Source organism: Hemitrygon akajei, chromosome 5, assembly GCF_048418815.1.
Source record: "Hemitrygon akajei chromosome 5, sHemAka1.3, whole genome shotgun sequence".
NCBI lineage: Eukaryota > Metazoa > Chordata > Chondrichthyes > Myliobatiformes > Dasyatidae > Hemitrygon > Hemitrygon akajei.
In genome coordinates, this window is record NC_133128.1 from 55558983 (window position 1) to 55571620 (window position 12638).

Here is a 12638-nt window from a genome sequence, read left to right on the forward strand (position 1 = left end):
AAACAGGCTGAAGAGCCTGTATTGGTGCTTATACTCTACACAAATCTTTTCCATTCTGTCCATCTCAATACATTGTTTAGACACATCTTTTAATTTTGTTTTTCCCTTTGAAAACATCTAAACTATTCACCTACTGTGGTATAAACCCATGATCCCACATACTTTGCAACCTGCTTTGTACACCTATGTTGTCTCATTCAAAGACTTGTGCACCGTAACCTAAGTATTACCATCTTGTTCTTGGAAACTTTATTATAGACTTCCTTTGCATCAGACCAACACAGACACTTTTCACAACTCTCTGCTTTCCATTTCATAGCTTATTTCTTTGTATACTTGCTGATGATGCCAGTTTAACAAATGTTCTTTAATTTTGCCGATAGATCAGTTTATCAGATAGCTTTTAAGGGTCTACACCTACAATTACCAATATTATTGTTGCCTTACCAAAAACTCTTGAGTTACTAATTCCCAATTCCAATTAATTATAATTAATTAATAATTATAATTAATAAGTAGTTATAGATAACACCAGTCCTATCACTTGACCCTTTTGAATATCCATTTTCTCCAGATTAATTCAGGATAACTTCTCTTTACTCATAAGAAATAGGAGCAGGAGTAGACCATCCGGCCCATCGAGCCTGCCCCACCATTCAATAAGATCACGGCTGATCTGTCCGTAAACTCAGCTCCATCTACCTGCCTTTTCCCCATAACACTTAATTACCCTGCTATGTAAAAATCTATCTAACTGTATTTTAAATATATTTAGTGAAGAAGCCACAACCGCTTCCCTGGGCAGAGAATTCCACAGATTCACCACTCTCTGCAACAAACAGTTTCTCCTCATCTCTGTCCTAAATCTTCTCCCCTGAACCTTGAGGCAATGTCCCCTAGTTCTAGTCTCACCTACCAATGGAAACAAATTTCTACTTCTATCTTATCTAACCCTTTCAAAATGTTGTATGTTTCTACAAGATCCACTTTCATTCTTCTGAATTCCAGTGTACAGTCTCAGATGACTCAATCTCTCCTCACAGGTTAACCCCTTCATCTCTGGAATCAACCTGGTGAACCTCCTCTGAACTGCCTCCAAAGCCAGTATGTCCTTCTTATACTCCCACCAATTTGTTAGCTAATGTGCTATCCTTCCAGCTCTTTCCCTCTTACTCTACATTTTCTAACCGTTCCCTTGATACTTTATCAAAGACCTTTGAAAATCTGGTCTGCAACATGACAAATCTTTACAGAAACCATACTGACATTTACATCGAGTTCCTTTACTACTTTCCTACTAATATGTCTGTAATGCTACTGGTTACACAGCTACTGCTACTATTGCTACTACCACAGTATTTGATTGCTTAGCAGGATATCTACAGATGCTTTCAAATTGGCCACTATCTTATGTTAGATTTGGTGCCCACAATTTGAATTCAAAATTTCAAAAGAAGGTCCAGATTGTGCCTTCACTGCTGGTCATTAAAATGTGAACGGCAACCTTATAATACAATGACTAAGTATAGGCCAAATTCTCTGTGAGTTATTTATTACAGAAACTATGGTTTACAGACAAACCCATTATTATAAATTGAAAACTTCTTTAATTTGCTGCAAATTATTTATGTTTACTCTTAAGGAGTCATGGCGTTATTCAGTACTTGTCCGGGCTAACTATTTGTCTACCTCAGCATGTCACATTTACTTGCATTTGCCCGAAATCACTCTAGGCCTTTACTACCCCTGTAACTATCCAAATATCTCTGAAGCATTACAATAGCCTCCACAGCTGCCTTTTGTAGTTCATTCCATATGAGTATTACTCTCTGGAAAAAAGTAAGTACCTTTAAATTTTTTTCTCCCCTCACTTTAGATTTTGCCCTCTAGTTTTAGACTCCCATACTCCTAGTTAAAAAAAAACTGTAGCCACCCACCTTATCTATGTCCCTTCTAATTTTATATACCTTTGTCAGGTCACCCTTCATCCTCCTGCACTCCAAGAAAAAACAGCCTATTGAGCCTCACCCTATGACTCAAGTCCTCTAGTCCAGCAAACAGCCTTGGAAATCTTTCCTGCACCCTTTCCAGATTAATGACATCCTTCCTATAGCTGGGTGACTGGAACTGCACACAGTACTCAAAGGGCGTTCTCACCAATGACTTGTACAGTTGCAACATTGCAGTTCCTTTACTCACTGCCCTAATCATGAAGGCAAGCATGCCAAAAGCTTTCTTCAGCAACCTGTATCATGATTTTTAGAGAACTAAGCAATGTATGTACCTGTTACCCCTAGGTTTCTCTGTTATGCAACACTTTCGATGGTCCTGTGATTTATTGTGAGGTGCCTGCCTGGTTTAACAGACAAAATGTATTTATTTATTTATTGAGATGCAGTATAGACCAGGCTCTTCTGGCCCTTTGAGCTGTGATGACCAGCAAACCCTTGATCTAATCTTAGCCTAATCATGGAACAATTTACAATGACCAATTAACCTACCAACCGGTATGTCTTTGGACTGTGGGAGGAAACCAGGACACCTGGAGGAAGCCCACGTTTTCACGAAGAGAACGTACAAACTCATTACAGACAGTGTCGGATAAATAAACCTGGGTTGATGGAACTGTAACGCATTATGCTAACCACTATGCTACCACATCACCCTAGTGCAACACCTCGACTTGTTTGAGTTACATTCCATCTGTCTTTCTTGAGCCCCATTCACCATTTTATAGTGGTGCTAGAAAGTTTGTGAACACTGGAGAATGTTCTCTACTTCTGCATAAACATGACCTAAAATGTGACCAGATCTTCATGGAAGTCCTAAACCTAGATAAAGATAACTCAAACAAATAAATAACTCAGAAAACATTATACTTTTTAATTTTTTTATTGAGTGTTATATATTTAATTGGGTTCTCTTTATCTAGTTTTAGAACTTATTTGAAGATCTGATCTCATTAAGGTTAAGCAGAAATAGAGAAAATTCTACAGGGTTCACAAACTTTCTAGCACCACTATATATAGATCACACTGTAATCCTAGGTAACCTTCTTCAATGTCCACTACACCACCAATTTTGATAACAACCACAAGGCTATTAAATGTGTTAATAACATTATCATCTTAGTTGTCAACACAGTTGATAAAAACAGTGGTCCCAGCAGCAATCCCTGTAGCATAGCACTGGTCACACTCCTTCCACTATGTCAATTTTGCATCCAGTTGCCTAGCTCAACCTGGATCCCATGTGAATCTAACATTCCAGACAAGCCAACCATTACTTAATTATACTTTCTATAAACAACAAGGAGATAGAATCAGATAATTTATGAAAATGCACGCAGTTAGGTCTACTTACTGTTTGGAGTTCTGTTGCTCAGTGCAATTGTATAGTTTTGTATTCCATTAAATGCTGGGTGGCTTACACTGCAGATTATCTGCTCATTGAAGAGGTGGGTGGTTATAATATTCTTGTTTTGTACAGTAATGGTTTTGTTTCCATAAATGGTCTTGTTTACCGAGGTGTTTCCTATATTAATTGGGTGCCAAGTAATTTCTGAAGCTGGTTTCCCATTTGAAGCAATGCATATAGCCACTGTTTCATTTGATTTGTTTTCAATGCTTAAAGATACAGTGGGAGGAACTGGAAAAGACAGAAAATTATTTTGTTTTGAGAACGTCATTGTTGAAATCATTATTGAATCATCAACCATTCTAACTGATATTTTCCAGAATTGTACATTGGCTGTTATAGGAATTTATTAATAACATGCAAAATATTAAACCCACAATAGTTTAGCAGTAGGATTTTCTAACATAATCAAAAACTAGCCAAAGAAACTAAACTGATCTTTATTTTTGGCTTGGAAATCAAAAACCTGCTGAATTAGAGGTTCATACAACTCTCCGAGTCTTAGTAATCTCTCCTGTAAGTTTCACACCATGCTCCTGCATGTTTAACATGTTACAAAATGTCAGCTTCAGCCTGAAGTAATACATGACCTGAATTTCACTAGGTGAAGGAGGCATCTGAAAAGAAAATGAATAATTAATTTCTTTCTTATGTTGCTCAGCATTGAAACGGAGATGGTCTTGTTAAGCATAGGTTATTTCTCTGCTAAATTTATTCATCATTATCACCATCATCATAACAGTTTAAATTCCTCCCACTTTGTTAATGTCATAATATAACCCTCCATGATTAAAGTGATGTAGCTTTGAATATGAATCAGATAAATAATGTTGAGGTCTGTGATCCTTCTCTACCATTTATATAGCAGCATTCATGGCAGCCAAAGAAACATTTTAGTTTTAGGAATGTTGATCAAGGAATAAATATTGAACTGGATACTGCAAGGAACTCCTTCATTCTGTAGAGGCCATGGTGTCCACTTGAGAAATTAAATATGATTATTGACCTCAATGCCCTAGACTAGAACAGAAGCTCACCACTAGATGGCTCAGACTGAGAGTAGCATCAGCTGAGCCAAAATTGACATTTTTTCTCCTTCAAAAATGGCCATTTTATTGAATGGTAAATATTTTAAAATAATTGTTAACTTACCTGTTACTAACAAGAAGAAAGTAACTTTATGTATTCCTTTTTCACCTGTTATTTCACAGGTATAATTCCCATCATCATCAAGAATCACAGGCTGTATTTGGAGACTGATTTTATTATTTGATTTATTACATGCTGCATTTTTTATTATCATTCTGGCACTGTTGTTATCAGGCCAAATTGATTCATTCGGTTCACATCGGAGGGCTGTTATCGTACTTCCATTGAATTTCCATGATACCATGGTCACATTGCCAATGAATGGGCAGCTCAGGGTGACATTACTACCTAATATTACGCTTCTATGTATGGTAGTCGGGAAACCTAGAAAAGAAACATGCAATTAAAGGTAAAAAAGGGAAAAACAATAGTAAAATAATTTAGAAATAAGCATTATGTAGCTGCCAACGTGCAGACAAGTTACTGCATTAAAATATTTTTCTTGCCTTTCCTGTTTATGTAAGTATCTTTTTGTGGTGAGGATATATAGGCAATTTTCCACATTGTCAGTTACTTATTTTGTGGCTACAAAGGAACAGCACTACTACAGGTGTGAATTGTCTTAGGGCAGGGGCGTATCTACGGAAAAATAGCACCTGTGGCAAGCACTGAAATTGCGCCCCTGTCCAAACATCTGATATCCATCTTTTAGATAGCTTTACCATAATATCAGCTCAAAAATACAAGTCAAGCTTGTTAATCTTTTAATTAACAAATTATGGCACTACATGAAAATTATAACTGCACCTTCCTTGCTTACACTGATGCAAATTGATCTATGATGTGATCAAAGTCAGTTTTTTCAGTTTCTTCTCTTTCTACACTCAGCAGAGCAAGATCACAGAGTCTGCCTTGACCCATGGAGGCTCTCAAATATGAAAGTATTAGTTTTAACTTGCTGAGTGATCTCTCACAGCTGGCGATGGAAACCGATGGTTAGCATTATCTGAATAGCAATGCGAAAATTGGGGAAGACACTCTCATCTCCATACTAAACAATAAATTCAAGAAGCTCTTCAGGTCTTGATATTTTCATGTTGACCCACCTTGATAGCAACGTTCTGCAATCCAAAATTTCTTCATATAGCATCTGTCCACGAACATCAGAGCTGTACAATTTGCCCAAATTTTTGCACTTCTTCTTTAGGTTGTTTACTGCCGGCACCGTAACACAGTCCCTCAACATCGAGAAGAAACCCAAACTTGGCGTCAGTGTCGTGCAAAAGAGCAAACCTTTCGTCCATTTCTCTGTGAAGACGGTCGAGCGTTCCCTTCATGACTCTTTCCATTTCCTCCTTAGCTGTTAACCCAGTGTCTCTCAAATTCTCATCAGCCATTCCTTTCTTTTGTCTCTGATGTCTTTCAACTTCAATATTCCATTCTTGACAGAGACTGACTCCTTATTTGAGTGACTCACTGATCAACACTTCTCTTTCATCATAAAAATGATCTTGGAGGGCTTTCAAATCCAGGGCAGCATTGTGGAAGTTCATGCTAGGATCCTGCAGCCTCTTTTGAATACAGTCAATGCGAATGAGTACTTTGTTCCAAAATCCTAGCAAAATCAGAAAATCATAACTCAACATGCGGTTGTACAGCTGCCGTGTATCACTTCTTGTTTCACTGGTCTCGTTTTCATTGTCTATCATGTCCTGGAGAACTTGAAGTATCTCCTCAAGGTACTTTTGACTGGCTTCACTGTTTCTGTCCTTGCACTCCACCTGGTTTCGGACTCCAACTTAACAACTACAGACACAGCGTTTTTGGGTTTTTCCCAGCACTGTGTTGAACAAGAGAAAAACACGTAGAGAGCTTTGATGGTTCCAAAAAACGTGACCATCATTGTATCCTGCTTGGCTGCATGTACACCCACCGAGTTGAGTGAGTGATTGTCGTAATTCACAAACACTGCCAGGTTGTTTTTCTCACTTATTCTTTGATGAACACCACTTCTGTGTCCAGCCATCACAGCAGTGTTGTCATAGCACTGTGACCGACAATCTTATAGCTCCATTTCGTCCTTCTCTAGCTGTTTCAAGATGTCTTCAACCAAGCTCTCAGCATCCTTCTGGGCTTATCTGGATAAAACCAAGGAAGGAGTCTCTAACACGGACTGTTTTCCTCTCAAAATCAACTTCCATGTACCTCACTACTTCTGACAACTGCTCACAGTGTGCCTGATCAGGAGTTGAGTTGAACATGAGACCATAGTACTTCACTTTATAAATGCTTCTCAGTAAACTCTGGTGAACAGTGGATACCATCATGTGGATGAATTTGTTCTGGACACCAGGTGAAAGACAAGACATGGATCCAGGATGACTTTCCAAATGAGTGAGGTGTTCTTTTATGACAGGGTCAAAGATGGCCTGTAGTTTCAGTAAGCCAAGAAAATTTCCCACATTGGAGTCATTGTCTAGCTGAAGTGACTCTATGTGTCCTCGCAAAGCCAGGTTCTGAGTCACAAGGAATTTTCTGCAGTGAAGGATTCTTGTCAAGATATCATGCCACTTCTGCTTTTCCTTCTCAATCTGTGACTGAAATACCGCGTCAATAACTCCCCTGTTTCCAGCTAAATTTCTTTCCATTTCTTTCCACTATGTGTAGCATTCCCGATGATTCTTGGCATTTTCATGAACACTAATCCTTCCAGATGCTTTCCACTGGTTGAATCCACTTTCCTGCTCCAATGAGGATTGATGGTTTGACCGGGAATAGAGAAGACAACAAATACAAAATGCAGACTTTTTAGAAGGGGAATAGACCAGCCATGGGTGAGTCAATTCTTCACCATGATCATTTCCTAATTTCCTCTTGAACAAAGTTTTGTTCATTGAGTGGTTATTTGTTGGTAGGAAAGGCCCCTCATTGATCTGGAAATACTTTGAACCTAGCTTTATTATTTCTGTTCTCAACGCATCAGGCAGAATTGCTTTTCTAATATCTTTGTCTAACTTCAGAAGACCAATGTCATGCTGTTCAATCACTTCTGGTATGACAGTTCGAGGCTCATTGACACCATCCAGTTCACTAGGTTCAGTGTTGTCAGGTTCAATCTCGGCAGTTAAAATCTCATCAGTAAGCTCAACATCACCACCACCACCACCATCATCTTCCCTTCCTGTCATGTCCATGTTCTCTGTATCAGCCTCACTCTTAATCTCATCATACTCGGATTTATCTGACTTGACTTCCTCCTTGGCTTGTGACGCATTTGTACTTGATCCACCTTTGGATTCTAACAAACTTGTAGCAGGTGCAGGCGATTCCATGAAATGTGTCAAACTACTTGTTCCGAGCTTTTCAAAGAAGGGTATGACTTGCTCGACTTCTTGGCTTCCTCTGCCTCCAACTTCCGTCTCTGCCGTCCTTCAGCTCCACTTTCTTTCTTCTTCGTGAAGAAATGTTTCATGGCCTTCTTACACAATGCTCTGAAATAAGGCCGTCCTAGTTCTTCTCACCCATGATAATCAAAGACAGATCATACATCTGAAGAAAATTCTTTTATCCACTATCGAAGGATGGCTTGTCTGACTTTAATAGAAACCGCTCAGTGGCGCCCCCTTCAAGTGGTGCCCAGGGCACGTGCCATACCTGCCATACATTAGATATGCCACTGTCTTGAGGCACAGTGTTCAACACCACAACTTTGAGAGACCATTGTTTCTGGGCACCATGATAGCGTAGTGGTTGGCACAATGCTATTACAGCTCTGGGCACTTGAGTTCAGAGTTCAATCCCAGCATCCTCTGTAAGGAGTCTCTGTATGTCCTCCCTGTGGAATGCGTGGGTTTTCTCCAGACCCTTGAACCCCCTCACAGTCCAAAGACATATTGGTTAGATTAATTGGTCATTGTAAATTGTGCTGGGATTAGGTTAGGGTTAAACTGAGGTAGTTGGGACTTGCTAGGCAGTGTGACTTGAAGGGCCGACTTCATGGTCTATCGCCAAACAGATAGGCAGATAAATAAATAAAAAAATTTCTGTATCAAAACCTTCAATTCGTTCTTGATGTCGGTTAGAGTGAGTAGGTAAGACTGGTGTAACGATGGTAGCTTATCCACCACAATTATGGAACTGAGTTGAAACTTAATAGATACCACTTAAGGGAAAGTGCAAAGGTTAACAGATATCTATCTAGAATATGCATGCCCTTGGAATTTTCATTTCCTAATACTGCTGATTGTTCTTGCACAAACAGCCATGGGGTAATGGATATGGAGCCATAGAGTCATACAGCACAGAAAAAGGCTCTTGAACCCATACTTGTCCATGTTGACCAAGATATATATTCAAACCAATCCCACTTGTTGACCATATCCTTCTGAACTCTGATCATCCATAGACATGTCCACATATTTTTTAAATGTACCTTACATATTTGCCTCAAACACTTCCACAGGCAATTGTTTCCATTTAACTAGGATCTGTTGTTTGTTATGTCTCCCCGCTCACTGGTGAAAAATGGAAGACACGTCCTTCTCCCTTATTGGGGAGAGAGAGAGAGAGAGTCTACGGTATGTCTTTTGCCGGGTGAAACACAAAGTCTTTGGGGAAAGTACAAGTCTGTGTCTTTGCTATTGCTTTGCTCAAACTGAGTGCTCGGTGGCAGTGCTGATACTTTTTTTGCTGTTGGGGGGAGGCAGGATTTGTTCGCTGCTGCTTACGCACAGGAGGGAGGGAAGCTGAGAGGACTTTGGGGTTCTCACATTTATCTGTCATTCATTCTTTGGGGCACTCCTCTGTTTTCATGGATGTTTGTGAAGAAAAAGCACTTCAGGATGTATATTGTATACATTTCTCTGACATTAAATTGGACCCCTGAACCTTTGATCTGCTCGGTAAAATGAAACGTAATTATATGAATTATAATTAAAATAATTGATATAATACAATGAATTGTATTTATATAAAGCTGTTAGCAAAGTAAAAAGCCTAAAGAGCTTCACAGGAATGCTTCAAAGATGTTCTAATAATTATTCGGAACTTAATGCATAAGCATCATGAATAAATATTAGAACCTCTTGGTCAGGCTGTGCTTTAAAAGAACAAGGTTTGAGAAGAAAATTCCAGAGCTTAGGATCTGGATGGCTGAACCCAAGGCTATTCAATACCAGAACCAAAGAAATTGAGGAAACATGTTTAAAGGTGGCATAATCATGATTTACAATTTCTAAAAATAGAAAGACTACCATACCTGGTTGTGAAAGAGCAACAAGGATGATCACTAGTAGCAGAGCAGATGGCAACCTTTTCCTTAAGGATTTCATTTTAGTCAGCAATGCTTTTCTTGACTGAACTTTTAGGTCACAAATTTTCATGAGGTTTTATCATCCTGCAACCACCAATTCTCTGGAACTGAACATAATCACAGAATTTTACAGGCAAAGTTAATCAGAATTGTACCAAGAAATACCATCGAACAAGGTATTGTTAAGTGTACATTCCTTGGAGGAGCAGCATTTGGGGCACCAGTGTGGTGAACTAGATATACCTGTCTGGGCTGCTCCTGTGGCTCCTCCCACAGACCCCTGTATACGTCTCAGCGTGAGTTATTGATGGTGCATCAACCAGCTTAATGTCAGTTCATGAAGCTCCACTATTCCACAAAATTTAAGAACTGTGACATTGTGTACAGTGCAACTGACATTTCCCTTGTATTTACAATTGCAGACAAATCATGTGGTAAATATTTACCCATGGGAGAGGGGGCAGTTGAGGGAGAACCTGCAGAGTTGGTGAGGGAATTTTGGTGATAAGATGATCAGAGATGTTGTGAAAGAAAGATCTCCATGGGGAAAAAGGATTAGGGGAAGGATTGTAATGATGGTGTAGCTGATTAGAGAAGAAGAAAGATTACAGGGAGTTCATTGTACTTGGAGAAGACCAGAATGTGTTGTAAACATAATCAGTTAGTGGTAGTTGAGGAAGTAGATTGTATTGATGGGATAAGCAGATGGAATGGGGGGATGATTGCCAAGGATAGTTGTTAGGGACCATACCTTCAAATGGACAGTAGATCAGACTGATGTAGACAGATGAGTATGGCCAATAGAAATAGATTGTGAGAAGGAGATAAGACCAGAATGTGCCAGATGGATGATTAGAAAACAAAGGTTGGCAAATGTTGAGGACGGATTCAAAAAAGACATAAGAAAGTGTGAGAATTGAATTGACTTTATTTCTTACATCCTTCACATACATGAGTAAAAGTATTTACATCTCCATCTAAATGTACAATTATTGCAATTTATAATAATTTTTAATAAATAGAACAGTCAATGTAATATAGAGTACACTCAAATCAGCGTGAGTTAATCAGTCTGATGGCCTGGTGGGAAAAGCTGTCCCAGAGCCTGTTGATCCTGGCTTTTATGCTGCAGTACCATTTCCTGGATGGAAGCAGCTTGAATAGATTGTGGTTGGGGTGACTCGAGTCACAAATGATCCTTCTGGCCCTTTTTACACACCTGTCTGTGCAAATGTCCTGAATCATGGGAAGTTCACAACTACAGATGCGCTGGGCCGCCCACACCACTCTCTGCAGAGTCCTGCGGTTAAGGGAGGTACAGTTCCCATACCAGGCAATGTTGCAGCCCATCAGGATGTGCTCATTTGTGTCCTTGTAGGAAGTTCTTAGGATTTGGGGGCCCATACCAAACTTCCTCAATCAACTAAGGTGAAAGAGGCGCTGTTGTGCCTTTCTCACCACACAGCTGGTGTGTACAGACCATGTGAGGTTCTCGGTGATGTGGATGCCAAGGAACTTAAAGCTGTTTACCCTCTCAGCCCCAGATCCATTGATTTCAAAAGGGGTGAGCCTGTCTCCATTCCTCCTGTAATCCACAACCAGCACCTTTGATTTTACAACATTGAGGAAGAGGTTGTTTTCTTGACACCACTGTGTCAGAGATTTCTTCCCTGTAGGCCACCTCAATATTGTTTGAAATAAGGGTAATCCGTGAAGTGATGGCTGGTACCAGAAAATTGAAAGTGTTGGTCAGGGAGAAGCCATTGGACTATGGAAGATAGTGAGGAAAAAAAAGTCAAAAATAGTCTAAAGAGCTTTGACCAGCAGCCGATCTGGACATTGGAGGTTCTGAGAAGAGGGTACTTCAATCAGCCCTGCTGCCTGAGTACAAAAGGCAGCGATAGGTTGGTACAGTGAAAAAGAGTTCTTACCAGTGGCCAACTGTTGTTTGGGATTGATTAACAATTGCAAATGAAAGGAAAGCAGTGGAAGGCACAGTGGCCATTGTCAAAGTGGACCGTCAGAGTACTGATGTTGAGGCTTCAGCTCTTCGAGGCTTCTGCGAAGACAGACTTCAGTCAGAGAAAGCAAAAGGACAGAAAAGCTCAAGGTTCAATTTTTTCTTCTTCCCTTCTTTATATCTGCTCAGGTAGGATAGTAGAGATGCCAGGCAGGACAGTTCAATGCTCCCCTTGCAGAATGTGAGAAGGCAGGGAAGCCTCCAGTGTCCCTGATGACTACAACTGCATTAAGTGAATCCAGCTGCAGCTTCTAACAAACTGAATTAAGGAGTTGGAGCTGGAACTGGATGAACTCTGGATCATTCGGGAGACTGAGGGGGCAATAGATAGGACATGTAGAGAGGTAGTTACACACAAGGTGCAGGACACAGGAAGCTGGGTGACAGTCAGAAAGGGGAAGAGTGTTAAGGAGTCAGTGCAGATTAACCCTCTGGCCATTCCCCTCAATAACAGGTACATCACTTTTGATACTCCTGGGGGTGAGTGGGTATAACCTAATAGAGGAAAGTAACAGTGGTCGGGTCTCAGGCACCCAGTCTGCCTCTGTGACTCAGAAGGCAAGGGAAGAGAAAAGGCACGCTATGGTGATATGGGACTCGTTAGTTAGGAGAACAGACAGGAGGCTCTGTGGGTGAGCAGGAGATTCCCGGATGGTATGTTGCCTCCCGGGTGCCAGGGTCTGGGATATCTTGGATCGACTACTCAGCATTCTTCAGTGGGAGTGTGAATAGCCAGAAGTCATGGTCCATGTAAGTACCAATGACATGGGTATGATGATTGACAAGGTTCTGCATAGGGAT

At 40.2% G+C, this 12638-nt stretch overlaps 1 protein-coding gene across 2 annotated transcripts in view; it reads right to left on the reverse strand.

The window, feature by feature from the left end:
* LOC140727305 (cell surface glycoprotein CD200 receptor 1-B-like) overlaps positions 1-12638 on the reverse strand; it is a 55085-nt gene that overhangs the window by 12682 nt on the left and 29765 nt on the right. For both annotated transcript variants that reach the window (XM_073044567.1, XM_073044568.1), the window contains exons 2-4: positions 9764-9924; positions 4570-4890; positions 3364-3648 (exon numbers count right to left, since the gene is read on the reverse strand). In XM_073044567.1, the coding sequence (XP_072900668.1) occupies positions 3364-3648; positions 4570-4890; positions 9764-9887 (730 nt within the window). In that variant the 5' untranslated portion in view covers positions 9888-9924. The remainder of the gene's footprint in view (positions 1-3363; positions 3649-4569; positions 4891-9763; positions 9925-12638) is intronic.